Here is a 23740-nt window from a genome sequence, read left to right as displayed (position 1 = left end):
GGAATATATAACACACACCAGTCTGCATCAAGACCTTACTGTTAGAATATGAAATGTGAGGAAGAATATACTAACAGTTGGGTCTTGATGCAGACTGGTGTGTGTGTTATATATTCCTCATATTTCATAATCTAACAGTACGGTCTTGATGCAGACTGGTGTGTGTGTTATATATTCCTCATATTTCATAATCTAACAGTACGGTCTTGATGCAGACTGGTGTGTGTGTTATATATTCTTCCTCATATTTCATAATCTAACAGTAAGGTCTTGATGCAGACTGGAGTGTGTGATATATATTCCTCATATTTCATATTCTAACAGTAAGGTCTTGATGCAGACCGGTGTGTGTGTTATATATTCCTCATATTTCATAATCTAACAGTACGGTCTTGATGCAGACTGGTGTGTGTGTTATATATTCCTCATATTTCATAATCTAACAGTACGGTCTTGATGCAGACTGGTGTGTGTGTTATATATTCTTCCTCATATTTCATAATCTAACAGTACGGTCTTGATGCAGACCGGTGTCTAACAGTAAGGTCTTGATGCAGACCGGTGGTCGCGGTCTCACTCTGCCGCGTGGCGGAGCTCCTGGCGCGCGGCAGCGTCGCGGCCCCAGAGCTCAGGTCGTCCATGGCTTCGCGTCTCGCGCGGGGGTCGGCGGAGCGCATCAGCAGCTCGTCGTCGTTGATCAGAGTCAGGTCCTGCATGCTGAAGCTCCGCAGCTTGTCCGACAGGACGCCCTGCCCCTAAGAGAACACACACACACAAGGGCAGAGTGAGACAGTGGCTCGGGAGGTAGAGCGGTCCTCCCGGGCGGGCAGCGTGTCGAAGTGTCCTTGAGCAAGACACTTAACCCCCTAACTGCTCCCGATGAGCAGGTTGGCACCTTGCATGGTCGCCTCCGCAGTCGGTGTGTGAATGTCTGAGTGAATGGGTTAAAAATGTGAGGAACAAATTGTAAAGCGCTTTGGATAAAAGCTGCTATATAAATGCAGCCATTTACCGAGACCCGTCTGACAGAACGCCCTGCCCTTGGGGCGGGAGAGAACACACAACGAGGCCCCGTCTCGACCGGACGCCCTGCCCCCGCCGGGGGGGGGGGGGGAAACACACACGCACCCGAGAGGTGGCCGCGCACGCCGTGGCCCAACATTTATCATAAATGATGTAGCCCATCTGCATTCGCTTAGCGCTCCATCAAGACGTCACCATCACTTTCGTACCAATCGTGCCCTTATTGGATTATTTATGTCGACGAAAGAAAGTTGATTTAATAAAAAAAAAAAAAAAGACTAATTTAATCAGATTAATCACTTTATTCAAATTGAGGACTTTGTTTGATTTTGATTATATCATAAAATATGACGACAGACATTCGAAGCTTCGTTCGAAAACTTCCAATAGAAGCTTCGAATGTAAAATAAATGACATTCGGTACAGCCCTACCCGTAGTTTGAGAACCGCTGATCTACATACACACAATGATTTGTTTGGCCATAATTCAAACCAGCCCCAACTCCACCCGCTAATAAATGTATTGCTCCCACTCCACCCCTGTGCAGCATCTCTGGTCACCACATTAGCAAGGATAAGTTGGACACGCCCACGTGCGCCAGTGCTCTGTGTTTGCATCTAGACTCACGAAAATAGGGCCCATAGTGTCACAGATGCGAAGCTAATTGGTCTTACACAAAGCGCATTGCCCGTGAGCCGCCACTAGGGGTCGAGCACAAGATTTAAAGAGGTTCTTCTATAAGCACATTTCTGGTTCTCACGATTGCATGTGGGAAATAAACATTTTCAGATTTGTTGATTAAATCAACTAAAACAATTTGTCCACAAGGTTCTATGACTATTAGACGACTAAGAATTAAAATGTTATACTAAAAGCACTCCTGCTCATAGTTTTCTTTTGGTTTATTTCAGGGACGGTACGAGTAGACATCGTCACAGGTTAGAAACGTGAAACTAGCCCAAACTGATCTGCAATCTGGTTAGGCTTTGGAGTTTAAAAAGAAAGAAAATATCAACATTTTACCATTGAAAAGGGCATAAAAGTTACAAAGAAAATACTGTCATAAATGTACAATATACATCTATCCAATTAGATGTCGGGAATATTACTGGTCAGTGATCACAGTAAAAACAATCCTACAGGATGCCTTGCACAGTGTTTGTGTAGTTGTGTCCCTCTTCCAACATGGCTGCCTGTAACAATTGGTAACCACTTTCTTTTTTTTTTCTACCTTTTCTCCCATTTTCAATTTTTCTCCCATCCCAATTTCGTATTGTCCAATTCTACCCTCCCCTGTCTCGAACGTTGGTAGGCCATGCCTCCCACAAGCCGGCTGCAATGTGGACGAAGCCTTGCATCACGTGTCCCCTCCGGTACACGAGGAAGCAGCAGTCGCATCTTTTCACCTGCACAGCGCGATCTCTCAGCGTCAGGGGTCTGCGTTTGGAGGGCACGCCGCCCCGTCGCTTCCTGATTCTGCTGCGCAGGCGCACCAACCGACCTGTAGGAGTCGCTGTCCACAACGTCCGATCCCCACCCATCAGCTTTCCACCCCCTAACACTGCCAATTGTATTAGTATGAACGACCAGCCAAGCTGATAGCAATGCGGAGAGCTGGGCTCGAACCCAGCGTCTCCTGCATTGGTGGTGAGCGCCTTGCCCACTGCACCACCTAGCCGCCCAATTGGTAACCCCCTCCAATGTACAGTAAATTACCTAGTATGGTTGTCAATATTCCAATGTACAGTTTTGCTTGTACAGTTGTACAGTGTTTCCCCGCCCAACCCCTCCTACTGACTTGGAACTTCCTTAGGCGCCTGAGGAAGTAGAGGCGTTGTCGTGCCTTCTTCACAACACTGTCAATGTGTGTGATCCATGTCAAGTCCTCGGATATGTGGGCTCCGAGGTACTTAAAGCTGTTCACTCTCTCAACCGGTGCCCCGTCGATGCTGAGGGGGCTGTAGTCCTTGACCCCCAACCTCTTGAAGTCCACAATCATCTCCTTTGTTTTGCTGACGTTCAGGGAGAGGCTGTTCTCCTGGCACCATCCCGCCAGGACCTTGACCTCTTCCAGGTAGGCCCTCTCGTCGTTTGCAGAGATCAGGCCCACCACTACTGTGTCGTCAGCAAATTTGATGATTGTGTTGTTACTCCGCTGAGCCACACAGTCGTGTGTGTACAGGGAGTAGAGGAGGGGACTCAGAACACAGCCCTGGGGGGCCCCTATGTTGAGGGTGATGGATGAGGAGGTGCAGTTGCCTGCTCTCACCACCTGGGGTCTGCCCGTCAGGAAGTCCAAGACCCACTGGCAGAGGTCATAGTTCAAGCCCAGGTCCCTGAGCTTGGCTCTGAGTTTGGAGGGGACTATGGTATTGAATGCCGAGCTGTAGTCGATGAATAGCATTCTCACATAGTTCCCCTTCCTCTTGTCCAGGTGTGATGCTGCTGTGTGCAGCACATGGGCTATGGCGTCCTCCGTGGACATGTTGGGGCGGTATGGAAATTGCAGGGGGTCCAGGTTGATGGGGAGGGAGGAGCAGATGTAGCCATTTACTAGCTTCTCAAAGAACTTCATGGCTATGGAGGTGAGAGCTACAGGGCGGTAGTCGTTGAGGCAAGCAGGCTTTGATTTTTTAGGTACAGGGATGATAGTGGACTTCTTCAGGCAGGTGGGGATGACAGCCTGTTCTAAGGACAGGTTAAATATGTCAGTAAATACCGGGGCCAGTTGGTCGGCACAGACTTTTAGGACGCGGCCGGGGATGCTGTCCGGTCCTGCTGCCTTCCTGATATTCACTTTTTTAAAGGTCCGCCTCACCTCATGCTCTTGTTACTCTGAACACAGAGTCTCCATCAGCAGACCCCCCCCCCCCCCCATTGCCGTGGCTTGTAGGCTGGTGTTGTTATTACCAGCCTCAAACCTCGCATAGAAGGTATTGAGATCATTTGCTAAGGAGATGTCACTGTTCAGTTTGAGGGAGGTGCCTTTGTAGTCTGTCATCGTTTTGAGGCCCTGCCACATAGCTCTGGAGTCAGCCTGTTCAAACTGGAGTTCAATTTTATCCCTGTAGCGCCGTTTTGCCTCTATTACTGTCCTCCTTACGTTGTATCGCGCCACCTTGTGGTCATTCATGTTGCCTGCCACCAGGCCGTCGTTGTATGCTGTGGTGCGCGCTTTCAGAGCCTCACGGACGGATTTGTCTACCCAGGGTTTTTGATTTGGGTAAACTTTAATTGTGGTAGTGGGGATTGTTTCTTCCACCAAAGTACGAACAAAGTCCAGCACTGTCTCCGTGTAGACATTAATGTTATCCGTGTCACGGAATACACTCCAGTCTGTGCATTCAAGCGCAGCTTGGAGCGTCTCCCCTGACTCCACATCCCATTTCTGCACCTCTCGCGAGACTACCGGAGTGCTCTTGATTCTTTGTTTATATTTTGGAGAAAGAAAGATGGCCGCATGATCAGACTTCCCGAAGCCACTAGCAGAATGAGCCTTGTATCCACCCTTGAATTGCGTGTAACAGTGGTCTAAAATGTTACCGCCTCTGGTGTTGCAAGTCACATGCTGATAGAAGTCCGGCAATACCTTTCTCAGATTGGCGCTATTGAAATCACCCACAACCACAATAGCAGCATCAACGTTAGCTGCCTGGAGTTTATTTACCTCGTTGTGTAGCCTGGAGAGCGCGTCGCCAATGTTGGCTTGCGGTGGAATATACACCCCGACCAGGATGATCGACGTTAGCTCCCTCGGGAGGAAGAAAGGTCGACACTTGATGGATATATATTCCAGGTTGGGGGAGCAGTGGCTCGATAGTTCCTTCACGTTGCCTGATAGTACTGTACTGTTCCTGCGACTCGTCTATGAGTTTCTGTAATTATGAGACATCAACGTATTACATTTTCCTTGATACGTCATAACAACAGTCGTTTTGCACGTAGCAGTGCTTTTCTCTTCCAACATGGAGGCATTCCAAACATTCCGTGCAAGGCCTCTACTGTTATGAATATCTACTGTACTTCCACCAGGCAAACAGACTACTGACGGATAGACTCTGAATTAACACATGATGAGGCATACATTACACACAAGGCACCTTATTGACTTACACACCACACAAGCACACACTGCTGCTATACTTACACTGTACAATAATTTCTTTTTTATCTGCTGTTTTTTGTGTATTGTCGTCGACCAAACTGCTACAGTTGAGGAGCCGGTAAAAAAACAAGCATCTCACGTTTTTCTGAATGTATGTAAAAAAAAAAAAGCTGTGACGATAAAATAATCTGAAAGCATCTGCGACGCCGGCAGGAGGCCGCGGCTCACCTTGGTAGCAGCGGTGACGGCGACGTTCGCCGCGAGGTTGAGACCCCTCTTCCCAAAACGCATCATAGTCTCATAGCTCCTGTCTTTGGCCTGCGTTATATACTCATCGATCTCCTGCGAGGAAGAAAGGCAGAAAGAGTTAACGGGGGGGTAATAATAGTAGGAGGGACATGAAAGGGAGACACTAGGGAGTAGTTCATCTTAACATAATCGCTTCTCTCAGGAAGCAACGGTTGCGATTGGAGGATCGAGATTAATGAGGACGGTGTTTGAGATGGAAGTGGTTCTATAGACGGATTGCGTGACAGAATCATCACGCTACGTTTAATTTCGAACACGGTTATATTAAATTTGATTACTTTTGATTTAGAGTGTCTACTCTAGACAACAGTTCTCGTTCCAAACAATTAAAACATCTTAACTGAACACCTTTAAGATTGCAAATAGGACCGTTTTATCGGAAGATAAGACAACCTTTCTCGATCCTGAGGCATCTTCCTCAGGTTTCCTTCAGGATCCAAACGTCGTCTCACCTTCTAATAAAAGATAACTGTAAGACAGTGTGTAGGTGGCATCTTCTCGACCCCCTATGAGAGACGGAGGGAAAAGACCTATGGTTGACCTCTGACCTTCTCTTTGTTGGACAGGGTGGGGTGGACAAACTTGCGGTAGAGTACACTGGAGCCCTTGGTGTACGGGGACAAGAGCCAGATGACGAAGGCGATCTTCAGCTCAAAGTAAAATGGAAACCTAGGCAACAGAACACAGGGCAACAACACCATCAGTGCGGGGCAACAGAACACATGTGAAGATGTGGCATTTTAAAGGAGGGACGTCACCCATTTGAAAGGTTCATACAGTTTAAGTTTATGTTTAAGTTTAAGTTTAAGTTTATTTGGATCCCCATTAGCCACAGCAGTGCTGGGGCTATTCTTCCTGGGGTCCATAACACATAAAATACAGTTACAGACCTATACACTCACAACATTTACATGTCATACAGACAATTAAAACAACAATAAAAACCCTAATCAAATTCATAATACAATATAGAAATATATACTCCTTATGAATGAATTCATAATACAATACAATAATACCTACTCATAATTAATTCATAATACAATACAGCATAATATACTATTTAGCTTTTACATACATTATCTATGTTCATATCAGCCAATTATACAATATTTTAATAATATATCCCTATCAGACACATGCCTTTTCATCCATATATATACCCATCTCTTTATCACAGTGTTCTTCCCCCAGGACAAGTCAGTCTGTATGTGTGAACACACACCCCTCTCTCCTAAAGCTAGAATGATCTGAGAGAGATCCCTCCAAAATCACTGTGGGACGAAGTTTAGTTTAAGTTCTAGTTTATTTATAAAATAATTGACCCAGGGACGGTGCACATTAATCAACATCTCCAGTTCCCACGTCAATGTTTTCATCTGTAGTCGCTGCCTAACATGCATGTCTTTATGGTGTGGGAGGGAACCGGAGTAGCCAGAGGAAACCCAAACTCCACACAGAAGGGCCCCCTGCTGGGGTTCGAACCCAGGACCTTCGTGCTGTGAGGCGGCAGTGCTAACCACTGTGCCGCCCCGAATGGGGCCATGACTTCATGGAGGCCGTAAGATGCGTGAGCTCCTTCGACCCCGAATCAGGTTTTTAATTCTGGTTCAGACCGTCGAGCGACGCTAGAGCAGAACCCTAATTCGGGTGCAAGAGCTCAGACAGACGGTCAGAGGAAGAACATAATGTGACTTGGAAATGGGCGTCACTCCCCTTTAAGTGGGGCAACGTAATAAACAGTTGTATTTTAATGAAGTAAAACCCTGTAATGAACATGTATTATTTATTATTACACACCCAAACAACTGTGTCTATTGATATTATTATGTAAGCCGTTTGTTTACTACATGCTAGCTCTAGGAGAGAAGACTGCACTCCGCCGGGCCTGGGTTGCTCTAGTCTAGGGTCATGTGCAGCGCTGGTTCCTGACTCACCAGGATAGGAGCAGGTCTGTGGCCGTCTCCGCTGTTGTGAACAGTGCAAACACTATCCAGTACATCATCCACTTCACCTGGACACACACACACACACACACACACATATGCGTGAGGAAACAAATGGGAGAGAGAGGGGGGGGGGGGGGGATTGCAGATATAGCACATCAAAAGCACAAAAAGCACACGTGCAGAGGCACATGTAAGTTACGCTGATGGAAGCCACACACACACACACACAACACGTTCCCCCTGCAAAGCTGGAACACGCAACATATTCATGTCCCTCAAGTCACATCAGTACGCATGGCTGATCACCCCGAGACAGAGGCTATATGTGGGGCATCCGATAGTAGGAGCCTCACACAGAGTCAGAGTGCTGGAAGGTATATCTAATATGAAGGTATATCCAATATGAAGGTATACCCATTACCCAATATGAATGTATACCGAATATGAAGGTATATATAATATGAAGGTATATCCAATATGAAGGTATACCGAATATGAAGGTATATATAATATGAAGGTATATCCAATATGAAGGTATACCGAATATGAAGGTATATCTAATATGAAGGTATACCTAAAGTGAAGGTATACCAAATATGGATGTAGAACTAATATGAATGTATAACTAATATGAAGGTATAACAAATATGAATGTATATCTAATATGAAGGTATAACTAATATGAAGGTATACCAAATATGAATGTATATCTAATATGAAGGTATACCTAATATGAAGGTATACCTAATATGAATGTATACCCAATATGAAGTTATAACTAATATGAAGGTATATCGATTATGAGTATACCTAATATGAATGTATTAATATGAAGGTATACCTAATATGAAGGTATACAGAATATGAGTGTATACCTAATATGAATGTATTAATATGAAGGTATTACCTAATATGAAGGTATACAGAATATGAGTGTATACCTAATATGAATGTATTAATATGAAGGTATTACCTAATATGAAGGTATACCAAATATTAATGTATAATAATTATATAATATGAAGGTATACCTAATATGAAGTTATAACTAATATGAAGGTATACCAAATATGAAGGTATATCTAATATGAAGGTACCGTATACCTAATATGAAGTTATAACTAATATGAAGGTATATCGATTATGAGTATACCTAATATGAATGTATTAATATGAAGGTATATCTAATATGAAGGTATACCGATTTTTTAGTGTATACCTAATATGAATGTATTATGAAGGTATATCTAATATGAAGGTATAACTAATATGAAGGTATACCTAATAATATGAAGATATATCTAATATGAAGGTATACCTAATGTATACCTAATATGAAGGTATATCTAATATACCGTCATGGATCCATGCAAAGGTAGTATGAATCTTTACGATACAGCCGTCCACGATATACCGGTATTCATATCGTAAGGAAATATATATATACATAATATATTTATTTATATAAGTAAAAAAGATTCCTTGCAGGCTTGCAGCAGTATTAAAAAGTTAAATAAAATAGACCCATGGCAATTGTATTACAAGAGAAAAGACATCACATTGTAATTTGTCCCGGAAAACTATACTGTCAAAAAGCATTATACGATCATAAAGAAACCTGTGATATGATATTTTGGGCATATCGCCCAGCCCTACAAGCAGCACATCATAAATACATATTAACCATACTGAAATATTAAATAAGAAAGCAGCGCTTGGGCTTGGATGAATCACGGTGTTTGGTCGGCGCTGCTAACGGGCTGAACTCAGGCGGTTACATAAACGCTCATCCACTGGTGGACCACTTGACTTGTTGGGGGGGGGGGGGGCACAAATGAGGGGAAAAAGGCGTAAAAAAAACTCTCCCTCCGTCTCCCTGTCTCCCTCCCCTCTCGCTCTCCCTCCCTCCCTCCCTCCTATGGCCTTCTGCTGGAGCGGTTGAGAGGGGGTTGCTATGGTAACCAGCCAGGGAGGAGATTGTGCTCCAGAGCTAAAGCTAACGCTAGGCAGAGAGCCAGAAACAAGACTCTCTCACTCACTCCTCCTCCTCCTCCTCCTCCTCCCTGGCGGAGGATGAGGTAAGCAGGGAGGACCCCGTTTTAAACGGACACTCATCCACAGAGGAACAATGAGAATATGCTGCCCTTGCATCCTGCTTTCCACTGTGTAAACACTGAGACATGCCATCCTAAAATCACCAGCACTTTTTTTCCCCTTTACACGTTTTCCACTGTGACTGAGTGGAGTGAAGAATCAGTTTCATTTTGATGAGAAGCGTGACGCTGTCAGGAGGGCTATAGATGATAGACTCAAATCTGAACTGGGATCTGTAGGCATGAACCGTGACGCTGTCAGGAGGGCTATAGATGATACACTCAAATCTGAACTGGGATCTGTAGGCATGACCTTTTGCATGCCTTTTCCCGCCCCTTTCCCCTCAGGTAAATGTTCAATTATATACAATAATTAAGTTAAATGAAAGAGTAGGGCAAGGCAAACGCACCAAACAAGGCCCGTGTATTTCTACACATCTGTAGATACTATATCTATATCTGTACATATCCCCTACCTACTCTTACTAGTTACGCTGCTGGCCTGTATGACTTACTGTATCACTGTACATATTAATATAACTCTGTACATACTGATCTGATTTAGCACTACACTCAGTAGTTCTCATTTATATATTTTATACCCAGTTTAATCACCTGAACATTGTATATTACTATTACATTTGCACTCTGATTGGATAGCAAACTTATTTTCGTTGTACTTTACTTGTGCTGTATAATGACAATACATTTTAATCGAATCTAAATCAGATTCCGAGTTTCGTATTAAATCTATCCGTGACATATTGTCAGTATAAACAAGCGACAATTCCAAATGGCTGCAACCTTTATGCAATAGAGGCCACTCCCACACCCCCTTTTAGCCAATTGGCATGAACACACACGACCAGGTGGGGACATTTTTGTTGACCAAACGACTGACCGACAACAGTGACCTACAGAGCTGCTGGTCGCAGCTAAAGAAAACAACGTGTGCTCTCCGTCTCTCAGGTGATGGACAACCCTTGACACACAGAAGCTGTGCGGAAAGTCTTGTAGTCTTTGGCAAAGACGGACAAAGGCTCTGTGATGATTTAACAACCAGAATAAATACTCACATATTCTTTCACATTCTTCGTTTTGACCGCCTTGTAGGAAGAGTAGGCCGGGTATAGCGTCCCAAAGGCTAGGCTGTAGACAGAGAAAAGACAACCGTGTCAGAGGTGAGGGGTCAGGCTTCAAGGTAAACAACACTAACATCACCAAGGCAACATGACCCACCCCTGGATTCTGTAAGTGGTTTTTATTGGTTCAAATAATGTGTTTGGTCAGTAACATGGGTCTTCCAGTCCCTCCGATTTGCAGTAAACTGAAAATATGATGTAAAATAAAACACTTTATCCAATAAGAAGAGAGAACTCTACACTGGAATTTTTTTTTAAATCTTTAAACGGGTCAAATAATCTGCCAGTGCAGTAAGCAAATCTGGCTTGGCAAGATTTCTTGAAATAAGTAAAGATATTATTATCTAGGGTTCTCTCTCATTCTCATTCAAGAGGTTTATTTATCACACATACCAGGGCATACAGTGAAATGTGCGGTTGGCCATGTCCGCTTCGATTGTGCAAGATACAATAGTAAATAATAATAAAAGAAGTAGAATAGACATGATAAAATAGACATGTTAATAAATAAAGTGGATAAAGGGCAAATGTCAATCTCACCATGAAAAATTTTAAATAACATGATCATAACCAAACCAATTTCAAATGTATCATCAAGGTCTATATTTTGAAGTACAAAATAGATTTGATCGTAATATTTATGAGATTGCATGTTTTTTCACACTACAGGAGGAGACACAATGATGTAAAAAAAATCGATTAACCTAATTGTATGACTTTCTGAAAAATCAACAGATATTTTTCTAACCTCACCTTTGGTCATGAAGGGCCGTTGTATCAATATGTGAATCAATTATGTACTTTGTGTCTTTCCATTGGCAGGTGAAGCATGCTGTTATAATGCCCCTTTATGGGACAGCGAATGTAACATCCATAACGTTTTCCAGGAAAAGTTGTCATAAAACATCTATCTGGAATGCAATGTCAACCAAACTTCCTAAGCAAAGCTAACTTTTATAAAGATGACATATTAGCAACAATTAGTCATTCTGGTCTTATTTTTTGTATTCTTTACAAGTGTTATGGATGTTACATTGCAAGTGACACTGACGGATGTTACATTGCGAATGTGTGTTGTTAAGTCCGATTATGACCCCTTTGTTTGAAGTATAAGTTACACATTTTAGTTACACTTATTGAGATAAAGATGAGCCTGCAATAAGAAATGTTTTGACCTTTTGGATTTTGCGATAGGTGACAAAATACACAGCGTTATGGATGTTACGGAAATTGACAATCTTTTCGGACTCACTGAACACATGATGAAAACTCTGTGAATATCTTTTTCAAAGAATAACATGTTTACTATCACTTTGTAGGGAAGGGTTTGAGGTACCCAAAAAGCACATTCAGGAAAACCTGGCATTTCCTCTCAAGGAATGAATCACAAAAAAGTGCTGTTATGGATGTTACATTTTGCGTTATGGATGTTACACGTCTGAAATAGACAAAATGTGTTGTTAAGTCCAATTATGACCCCTTTGTTTGATTTAAATCAGAAGTATTTTATGACTCCTTGTTTGATTAAAATCCAACATATTCCCAGACACAACTTTTTCACACATTGTTGGTCTAGGCAGAGCAGTGTCCACGTTAACCTACATTTACATTTACATTTAGTCATTTAGCTGACGCTTTTATCCAAAGCGACTTACAAGTTCTGTACGACAAGCCATCAGGAAGAGCACAACTCTATCAGCTGAGTAACAATGTTCATCAAAGTGTTGAGTGCTACAGTGTAGGTTAGTTTATTAGGACAAGTGCATGACAGTATGGTTAGTTAGGGTTAGATTTTTTTTTTTTTTTTTTTTTTTTTTTTTAATTCAGATAATGGTTGAAGAAGTGAGTCTTTAGTCGACGGCGAAAGATTGGACGTGTTTCGGCTGTCCTAACTGGGGTGGGTAGTTCATTCCACCATTGTGGGGCAAGGACTGAGAATAGGCGACTTCTCTTTGATGACCCTCCCGGAGCTTGGATAGGAGTAGGTCTGAGGCGGCCAGAAGATGCAGAGCGTAGGGGTCTTGAGGGTGTGTAGTTAGAGACCATTGACCGGAGGTAGGCGGGAGCAGTTCCCTTTGCCGCACGGTATGCTAGGTCAAGGGCCTTGAAGCGGATTCGTGCAGCAATGGGGAGCCAGTGCAGGTCCCTAAGAAGTGGGGTGACATGGGCCGACTTCGGTAGGTTTGAGATCAGGCGGGCCGCTGCGTTCTGAATGAGTTGAAGAGGCTTAGTGGCAGTGGCCGGGAGGCCAGCGAGCAGTGCGTTGCAGTAGTCGAGGCGGGAGATGACTGTTGATTGGACGAGTAGTTGGGTGGCTTCTTTTGTCAGGAAGGGGCGTATCCTTCTGACGTTGCTCAGGAGGAATCGGCAGGTTCTGGTTGTCGCTGCGATGTGAGCAGAGAAGTTCAACTGGTCGTCGAGGACAACACCAAGGTTCTTGGCGGTCGGGGACGCGGTCACAGCTGCATTCTCGACTGTGATGGAAAGGTCGGTCAGGGGGGAGGATTTGGCCGGCAGGTGGAGCAATTCTGTTTTGCTTAGGTTCAGTTTGAGGTGGTTGGTCGTCATCCAGGCGGAGATATCGGACAGACAGGCCGAGATCCGCTCAGAGACGTGGATATCTGAGGGAGGGAAGGAGAGGAAGAGTTGAGTATCGTCGGCATAACAGTGGTAGGAGAAGCCATGAGACGTGATAATGTTACCCAGTGATTTAGTGTAGAGGGAGAAGAGAAGGGGTCCTAAAACCGAGCCCTGGGGGACACCCGTCCGCAGGGGGCGGGTGGCCGACAGGGTCCCTCTCCATGACACTTGGTAGGAGCGGTCATTGAGGTAACCTACTGCTAATCGGCTGCTGTCGGCCATCTCCCCCTCGCGTCTGCTCAGCCTACATGTGTATTTGTTATTGTTTTGCCGAGTATTGTGACAAGAAACCCACCCCAAAAAACATAGAAACCCCAAATGAAACCAAAAAGTAAATAGAGTATTATTCCAGTATTATTCCAGGGACGACATTTCAAGACAGGCCCCAGGAATGAAGGATGCAGTGACCATAAGAGAAGGAGTCAAGCAGAGGGTTCAGAAACGCCACATGTCCATGTCCCTTATGGAGGCTTACCACTGCACTTCCAACCAAAGAGGACAAGTCCTGGGTCAGTTTTGATCAGATTCGTGAACACCTCAATCCCCACATGGATAACAGAGGGAGATACCATTTCTCTGAACCAGTCCAGGCAGAGTGAATTGGACTTGATTTTTTATAACTTTCTTTTTCATGGTGAGGTTAACATTTTCATGGAATTGCTTCAAAACTCATTTTCTGATTTAACCGATATTAATATTGCTGTTCTCTGTATAGAAAACACTTTATGTTAATCAAATAAAGAGCTATTTTCCAAAAACGTTGTAATTTATTTTCAGAAGTGACCGATATTTTGAAACTATTTAAGACCAAAAAAAAGAAGATTATTTTTTTTGTGTGATTTTTGTGATGTCACAGTATGATGTCACAATAGACCATTCTAGAACATTTGTGATGTCACAGTATGATGTCATAATAGAACATTTGTGATGTCACAGTATGATGGCATAATCAAACATTCTAGAACATTTGTGATGTCACAGTATGATGTCATAATAGAACATTCTAGAACATTTGTGATGTCACAGTATGATGGCATAATCAAACATTCTAGAACATTTGTGATGTCACAGTATGATGTCAAAATCGAACATTCTAGAACATTTGTGTTCTATATATATTCAACTACAACATGAATCCAGACTGGTTTGACCCTCAAAATGGTCCACCGAAGTCAAACACATGTGGGTAAAGCGGAAGCCCTATTTTTGATAGTGGTTTTTGTCTATTTCAGACGTGTAACATCCATAACGCAAAAATGTAACATCCATAACAGCACTTTTTTGTGATTCATTCCTTGAGAGGAAATGCCAGGTTTTCCTGAATGTGCTTTTTGGGTACCTCAAACCCTTCCCTACAAAGTGATAGTAAACATGTTATTCTTTGAAAAAGATATTCAGAGAGTTTATCATGTGTTCAGTGAGTCCGAAAAGATTGTCAATTTCCGTAACATCCATAACGCTGTGTATTTTGTCACCTATCGCAAAATCCAAAAGGTCAAAACATTTCTTACTGCAGGCTCATCTTTATCTCAATAAGTGTAACTAAAATGTGTAAATTATACTTCCAATTCAAATCGATGCCTTGTCAATGTTAAGTTAAGTTTCCAATGTTCTCTCTGAATGTAACATCCATAACGCTGGAATTGCCCTAAAGTGGAATGGGATACCAGGAAAAGAAAAGTATGTTTACTGCTGAGCTGAGGGACTGGGAGACCCATGTTACTCATCAAACACTCTAGATCACTGATGGCCGTCAGAATGTAGAGCTATTAACACTTACTTGAAAAAAAAAAAAAAAAAGGAAAACACTTACAGCATCTTTAACATCGACACCAAACTAACTTTTTTCTTTTTGGAAACTATGATTGTTGTAGCCAATTTGATGGTTTCACTGTGGTCACTTTGTTGTGTGAAGGTGCTGTGTTGTTGTGGGGGTGTTGTTGAGATTATTGGCTAATTAACTGGGCAGGTGGGATAAGCCAATCAGATGATCTCGGGCACAGCCTATTTGTATGTGTGTCACAGGGAAGCCACACAGTTTTTCAACCGTGCGTGTTTAGTTTGTTTTCAGTTGTTTTGAGTTATTTTTCAGGTTTATTTTGCAGCACTAGTTATTTGTTTACAGTTAAACAGAGTTTATGTTATGCTTTGCTTTTTCCACTCTGCAAGCGAAAATAAAACTTTTAAATGCACTCAACGAGAAGACATAATTTACTATCAACAAGCACCACGCGTTGGAAAGAGCTTCGTACCATATTCCCTCACTGGCATCTTTTTGTTGTTCGGTTGCCCTTACACAAAGTTGAAAAACTAGCTTCCAAACAAAATCGTTTTGAAGACTGATGGACACGGAAGGAGTCAAGGGACAGCGCCCCGTTCATTGCCGTTTCTGCCGTTTCCATCCACGCTACAACAGCCCGCAGCGCAATGCGGACTCAAACATCAAAGAAGTTACGGTGAGACCGATTCATGAATGAAATAAAGTTGTGGAAGGAGTGGCTTCACACAACGGGATACAGGCGAATCCCAATAGTAATTCTAAATAAAGCCTCCGCCGATTGCTTGATATTTAAAGATGCGTAACGTGGGGAATCAGGAAATAAACATTGCATTGGATAGTAGCGTGAAGAGCAAAAGCCTTCCGTGAAGATGAAACAGTTTGGACGCTATGCTGAAATTGAAATGGATAGTAGCGTGACGAGCAAAAGCCTTCCGTGAAGATGAAACAGTTTGGACGCTATGCTGAAATTGAAATGGATAGTAGCGTGAAGAGCAAAAGCCTTCCGTGAAGATGAAATAGTTTGGACGCTATGCTACATCGGTGAAAAATTGAAGTTTCTTTTTATTGTATTATATTACGTTACTGCATTCATAAGCAGAAAGAAAAGGAAACCCACACACCAAGTGAATGCAACGTTCAAACTACAAAGGATAAATAAAAAGAATAAACTAAATGCCTGAAGCCAAGAGGCGCTGCATTGAACCAGCCAATGAATATCATAATAATGATGCGGATAATGCTTTTATTAATCACCGTGTTGATTTCAGCGCCAAGGAGTGCAAGCACAAAATACGGAAACTCCCCCTTGAACTTCGCAAGTCGTGGTCGGTGTCCAGAGGAAAGGACGGCGATGAAGGAGAAGACAGCGCTGAAGAAGACAGCGATGAAGAAGAGGGCAGCGAAGATGAGGAGGACGAGTCGATCCCCATTTATGTCCCCTCCAGCGAATGGATGATGAAGAGCCACCTGCTGGATCCTTCCCAGAGAGTTCCTCAGAATGAAGGGAACGACGATGGTGAGGATAATAAGGAAGAGGACAATAATGAAGAAGAGGATGACGATTCGATTCCCATTTATGTCCCCTCCAGGGAGTGGTTGGTGAAACGTGGCCTGATTGAGGAGGAAGATGAAGATGAGGAGGACGAGTCGATCCCCATTTATGTCCCCTCCAGGGAGTGGTTGGTGAAACGTGGCCTGATTGAGGAGGAAGATGAAGATGAGGAGGACGAGTCGATCCCCATTTATGTCCCCTCCAGGGAGTGGATGATGAAGAGCCACCTGCTGGATCCTTCCCAGAGGGTTCCTCAGACTGAAGACAAAGAGGAGGACGGTGATGAGGAGGATGAAGAAGATGACGACGACTTGATCGCATTTTATGTCCCCTCCATTCCGACTGTGCCTCAAGAGGACATCGAAGATGATGATGATGAGGAGGACGACGACGATGATGGGGACGACGTTGACTATTCAATCCCACTTTATGTTCCCTCCAGGGTGTGGGTTGAAGGTGACCTGCTGAGTCCTACCCAGAGACTTCCTCAGAATGAACCAGAGGACAATGGTGATGGGGGCGGTGAGGAAGAGGACGACGATGATGAAGAAGACGATGACAAAGCGATCACGCCTCATGTTCTCTCCAGGGAGTGGATGGTGGAGGGTGACCTGACTGAAGTGGATGCAGAGGACAACCAACCGGTCAGTGATGACAAAGAAATGGAAAAGCAACTACCTGAAGAAGCTTATCAAGTGAAGCCCATGGAAGCCCATGGTGTTACCGGGGCCGGTGATGGCCAAACACTTTCGAATATGCCAGTTTCTAAGAGGAGAAACTACAAAAGACGACGGCGTAAGGAAACCTGGGAAAGAATGGCCGAGACTTCCCGACCGACTTACTGCCGACAGTCCTGATGACCCTGATGGAGAGTCACAACCAGTAGACATTGGCTGTATGCCTATCAGAGCTAAGGCTCTTTTTGAAATATGGTAACAAGTGTTATTTTTGAATGTTGAAACCTGACATTTGCTCTTCCCATACACAGGGACAAGTGGAGGTGATTTAAAAGGCAGGCATTTGGGAATGTCCACGCCGGGATAACAAGGTGTTGATTGGAGCCCCTCAACCTTCGTCTGTTCGTCCTTGTGTGCCGATGGGGAACCGCGAGGAAACTGTTTTAGTGATGTTTCTCCTTGTTGTGAGTGTAGTTCAGGCCATTCTACTGATGTAGTCTTTAAAAAGGGAATCGGTCCTCTGCAGTTTTAAGCTACATTTCATGGTTAATCGTCTTATTTAATAGGAGAGCCGGCACATCAGTGGCATTCTTGTTCCACCAGGAAAACAGGCCTCTGGTGATTTAACTCCACAAACTCTGTTGCTGCCTCAGCAAAAGTAATGATGGGGCTTGACTGTAGATGTCAAACCGAAAAATGTACATAAAATCTATTACAATGGAACTATTGCAAACACATGTACTCTAATGCAGAGCTTTTTAATGGTTTTATTGCACTTGTTTTCTATGTGTCATAAATGATGTCAGTCCTCTCATTGGACTACCATCGTGCAGTAAGGTGGGGTGGGGGGCTGAATTGCAATATTGCATTTGAAAAATTGGACCAAGTACAACGTCCTGGAGCGACCCATCACAAAGATCTGTCTTCTATTGGAAGCTGAATAGACTTGACACCCATTTTCTATTAATGGGGTCTCGAACCCTATTGGATTACTTGAACATTATGAGCTGAATACTGATTATCGAATACTGATGTGGACTATCTGCTTGGCTACAATGATTTGCATCTGTTGAAATTGTTATGTTTTTATACAGTAGCAATTAGGGGCCGGGGTGTTGTAGCCAATTTGATGGTTTCACTGTGGTCACTTTGTTGTGTGAAGGTGCTGTGTTGTTGTGGGGGTGTTGTTGAGATTATTGGCTAATTAACTGGGCAGGTGGGATAAGCCAATCAGATGATCTCGGGCACAGCCTATTTGTATGTGTGTCACAGGGAAGCCACACAGTTTTTCAACCGTGCGTGTTTTGTTTGTTTTCAGTTGTTTTGAGTTATTTTTCAGGTTTATTTTGCAGCACTAGTTATTTGTTTAGGTTACAGTTAAACACAAGAGTTTATGTTATGCTTTGCTTTTTCCACTCTGCAAGCGAAAAAATAAAACTTTTAAATGCACTCAACGAGAAGACATCATTTACTATCAACAAGCACCACGCGTTGGAAAGAGCTTCGTACCATATTCCCTCACTGGCATCTTTTTGTTGTTCGGTTGCCCTTACAATGATATATTTGCGGCTCCTATTGGCTTTAGCGCGCCGTTCCATTAGGTGGCCCGGTTCAGAGGGAAGATACCGTTATCAGTGGCACTGTGGCTTGTTAAAACAAACTGGCCTGAGTGATAATCAACACAGGAAAGTGGGAAGTAATGGATGTTCTGGAATCAGCAAGTGCACACTGTACACAGATGAAACTGAAACACAGCAGAACAGCAGGGGTGGGGCACCATGTGCTAGTCCACATGCTTAAGAGGGCACCATATGCACGCAGGCAGGCACGCAGGCAGGCTGATGTCATTTTGTGTGTGTTCTGCCCCATCCGCTGCCACTGTGATGATTTGTGCTGATGTGACAGGAAGCTGAATGGCGAGTGAGGGGGGTGAACAGGGAGGTCTGCCCCCCCTTACGGTTCAACCATGTTGCTATCAGGGGAAGTGGACAGTCCCGTCTGCGAACATGTAGTTCCAGGATTTGCTTATCTGGGGCGTATATATGGTACTCTATCCATCTCATTGATTGGGCCCCGTCCCACGGTCCCACACAACGTGGGTTAAACCGTGCACCCTTGCCACACTTTCTCTCCATCCGTGTGTAGCCTGCCGTCACAGTCTACGCGCATTTAACGAGGTCTTCCGTCTCACTAATACGCATGCTGCTCAGTCATGCTGCTCTGAGTCATGCGTGTGTTCCGTTGCCTCTCGGCCCAGCCCTGATCAGTACAGACAGACAGTACAGACAGTGAGCAGAGGCTGCCTGGCTGCCGCGTGGCAGTGCTTGGGGGGGGGGGGGGGGGGGGCTAGCTAACAGACTCCACCACAGCAGACGCCCTGCGTGTCTCTTTGTGTCCTCAACCTCCCCAAGTTCACATATCATCCTTCTCACTCCTCCACCCCCACCCACCCACCCAGAGACTCGGATAATCAGCCGCCAGGCTAGGTTCACGTTACCTCGCGCTCATCATCCACACCGCCATCGATTCTGGGAAAGGCGAGCGGAGCTGCTGAAGATAAATCACGTCTGCTGGACGTGGAACTGGGCCCTTGTGATCAGCCGGGTTTGCACAAACCGGTCGTTCAAAACAAACCAATTCACAAAGAGTACAATTTTAAAGGGGGGGGGGAGAAGAGATTTCATGCGAGGCAAGGCATTCTCAGAGCCAAGACGTCGTGGAGCATATCCATCATTTGCACTTCTTGCTGATCCAGTCACACCGTTTTGGCTTCTTCACCATGATGGCGCATGACTACCTGCTGCAGCTGGAGGCCACCGATATAGCAAACGGTTAATTTACGTATAATCCTGGCAGAATGTGAACGTTTTAATATTACAGGGTTGACGGGGGCACACCCAGGATAAATCTGCACCTGTGCCCTTTCAGAGAAGCTACCTCTGGTTTTGTGTGAGGATTAAGCCACCGATTTAAACTGTGGTTAACCCCCCCCCCCACACACACACAGACACAGTTTAATCCATGCCAAATGGTCAGCATCTCTAGACGCCTGATCCGACAGTATACTCCTCCTCACTTGATACAAGCAGAGACGGAGAGAGAAGAGAGAGAGCATCTTGGATTAGTCAAGGAAACAGGGATGATGACAGCTGGCTTTATAGTTGAGTCATCCACAATGGCATCATCAAGGCACAGGGCTGGGGGCACAGGTGGCAGGCAGGTACTAGGCCTATTAGCCATTACAGCTTCTCTCGATTAAAAAAACAACAACTAATTATCCTCATTTCATTCTGTAATATCAGTTCCACCACGCCAGTGCAATGATACTGCAAAACGAAGGGGGGGGGGTCCTATCTGGATAGACGCATTCACTGACAGGGATGCTGGACTTAGCAGAGGCATCATCAATCACTCTGAAACATATGATGACGATGTGATGCTCAAACCAAGGACCGACAACATTCCCGTTCATACTCGGGCAGTGATTTGTCTGTTAGCTTGCTTGTCATAAAAGGATGACATGTTAATAATAAGAAACGGTGCAGCTCCCAGTTGATAATAATAACAACATTGTGTGTGGCAAAAGCTATCGTTATTAATAAAGAGGTCCTTCTTCTTCTTCGGCCAGGTGGTGGTTATATAGTCAGCGAGCTAACATCAGCTATAGCCAGGATCGAGGATGTAATCAATGCTAACGTTACTATACAGCCACACACAGGCAAATGTATCTCATTATTATTGTATCCACGGACACTGATAAATAACATTTTAACATTTAATAACAAATCAACGGGTGGCAGAGCACTGGAAACTGGCGGCTAGTAATGAATGCTATGCAACGTTACTGCAGCAGAGCAGAGCGGATGAATGGGGCGACGACAACGTTAATAAACAACAGAAGACGGATCCATGATACTCACACGACTATCCTAGAGATCATCCACGACACCATCTTGATCGAATGTCGTGATCTGATCTTCCCCCACCCACCACCGGCTTCTCGGAAATCTCGCTTGTTCTTCTAGCCGCCGGGCTCCTAGGTTAGGTACCCCCCATTCTTCTTCCTCCTCCTCTGGTTTGTTGTGAGTGTGTGTGTCTGCTGCTGCTGTAGCTGCTGCTGCTTCACACTCACAGGTAGGTCGCTGTGGAGTCTGCTGCTGCTGCAGTGGCTAGAGGCTATCTCTGCTGGAGCCCTTAAAGGACCAGAGAGACACAACATGTGTTTGAGCCCCACGCAGCTCTTGGGATTGGCCCTCTCACAAGTAGGGGACATGCCAGTGACCCCCTCAAATGTATATACTCTCTTTTTTAGACTCTTTTTGTACTCATAAACAGTACTGTATATTTGTAGATCTGGTATGTGATAAATGTATAGATGTAGCAGTACTGTCTATCTGTATGTCATGTATGACAGTCTGTCATATCATATATGTTATGATGAATTGAAAATGGGGGACCCTGATGTAAACAAGACGAAAGTCTTTCTCTGGTCTGCATCCCCTTAACATCCCCCTTGTTTGTGAAGCACTTTGGTGTCAGCTGCCGCTGCCTGGAAATGTGCTATACAAATAAAACTGACTTGACTTGACTTAACAATTGTGTGTATTGAACCGTACTGTATTGTACCCATTCTGCAATCTGTTAATAAAATGTTCAATCAATCAATCAAGGGAACATCATGCCACTGACCGCAATTAGCTAAATTAACGAGAGCAATGGCAGCCTTAAGTGACATTTTTTGTAATCAAGGTATTATTCACAAGTAGTCATTTGGCAAATTAGATGATGTGATAGAGGTGGGAATACATGACGGGGAAAAAAATTAAATAATTGGCAATCACTTCTCCCCATTTTAACAAAAGTGCCAATTCATAAGGCTGTGTGCAGCATGTAGAGCAAGGGTATTAGTGCCCGTTTGATGTCCCCATTTCCGTGATCCACTTACCAATTCAGGTTAAAAGTAGGCGATGTTGTTGAAGCTGGGCGAGACGGAGCAGAGGAATATCATGTGATCAGTGAAATACAACTTGTATGTATAATTTATATATATTATACACACACAGCACACTCTGATGAAACAGCACCTTAAAACATTTGGTGAACCCAATGACTGATAACTGCCTGGTTTGGAAACTGCACTGCCCAGGACAGACAGGCTCTACGGAGAGTGGTGTGCTCAGCAGAGCGTAATACGGGTATTGCACTACCACCCCTGCAGGACTTATACAATAAGAGGTGCAAATCCAGAGCCTGCAGAATAATGAAGGACCCTCACCACCCCAACAACAGCCTGTTCAAGCTGCTGCGGTCATGCAAGCGCCTCCGCATACACGTAGCAAGAACAGAGAGACACTCAGGCTCAGCTTCTTCCCCCAGGCCATCAGAACATTGATCTCTCCACACACAAGCACACATGAACACACACCACATATTCTGCACTCTCACATAACTTTAAACACATAAGAAACGGTCACAATTCTTTTTTAAAGGTCAAAGGAGAAAAAACATAACAGGATGTTTTTGAATCTATAGCATAGTGACATAGTATAACTGTATATTGTATAGTAGTACATAGGACTCATTACCTTTTAATTCATAAGCTTATCATTGTATTGTATCCTAGTACTTTTAGCATGTCTATTTTATTATCCATTACATTTTTTTCTATTTGTTGCACGATCAAAGCGGGCATGGCCACCTTCATTTCACTATACGTCTCGTGTATGTATGTGACGAATAAACCTCTTGAATCTTGAACAATAGACTGATGCATGTTTGCACAAATTTGATGACTTCAGACTTGATTCGTCAAAATCATAAAATACTTGCAACTTGACTGACTTTAACACCAATGACTCGTGACTTGAGCCTTATGACTTGAAATTTACCCCAAACCCAAAATGTAAATAATTTAATTTCCCCTATTATAGTTCCATTTTGGACCAATCTGTCAGCCGATCAGAAGGGAGGTTGTGTCAGTTCAGAATAATCTAATTGTAATATACTAGTAACCATTACTTGGTTGGTTTTACATTTTGAAATTACATTATTAGATTTGTAAAGAACGCATTAGGAGTACTTTAGGACTCGAAAACCCAACGTTTCAGACTCGAGACTTGCCCGTCTCGACTAGGGACTCGACTTGCAAATCAATGACTCAGTCCCACCTCTACACGCTAGATCTAGCACACGAGAAATAAACAGCTTTCAGCAAACAACAGTTTTTGTAAACTTTATTTTGAAAAATCAAACAGAATGCTAAGATCAATATATATATTGATACAATGTTAAGGGCCAGTAGTTCTGTTCAGCTGGAATCGTAATTCATGTACAACGTAGTCTGCAGTTCACTCAGACCATGGGACAACACAGAGGTAACCACACCAATGGAGATGCTTCTAAAAAACCAGCCTCTCTGAAGATCGGTGGACGTTCATTGCACTGCCGGGCCGTTGTTCGGGGTCCGCGA

The 23740-nt window shown here is 43.9% G+C and overlaps 1 protein-coding gene across 2 annotated transcripts in view; it reads right to left on the bottom strand.

Moving 5' to 3' along the window:
• reep2 (receptor accessory protein 2) overlaps positions 1-21331 on the bottom strand; it is a 30812-nt gene extending 9481 nt beyond the window's left edge. Inside the window, exons 1-6 of one of the 2 annotated variants that reach the window (XM_084332435.1) lie at positions 21192-21331; positions 10557-10629; positions 7376-7452; positions 5987-6107; positions 5358-5471; positions 560-755 (exon numbers count right to left, since the gene is read on the bottom strand). In XM_084332435.1, the coding sequence (XP_084188561.1) occupies positions 560-755; positions 5358-5471; positions 5987-6107; positions 7376-7452; positions 10557-10629; positions 21192-21223 (613 nt within the window). In that variant the 5' untranslated portion in view covers positions 21224-21331. The remainder of the gene's footprint in view (positions 1-559; positions 756-5357; positions 5472-5986; positions 6108-7375; positions 7453-10556; positions 10630-21191) is intronic. The other variant, XM_084332436.1, reaches the window with a different exon arrangement.
• Between the last annotated feature and the right edge of the window lie 2409 nt (positions 21332-23740).

The sequence above is a fragment of the Notolepis coatsorum genome (genome assembly GCF_963971535.1).
Source record: "Notolepis coatsorum genome assembly, chromosome: 16".
In the NCBI taxonomy this organism is placed as follows: domain Eukaryota; kingdom Metazoa; phylum Chordata; class Actinopteri; order Aulopiformes; family Paralepididae; genus Notolepis; species Notolepis coatsorum.
Note: the sequence above shows the minus strand (reverse complement) of the source record. Positions and strands in the feature narration are given on the sequence as shown.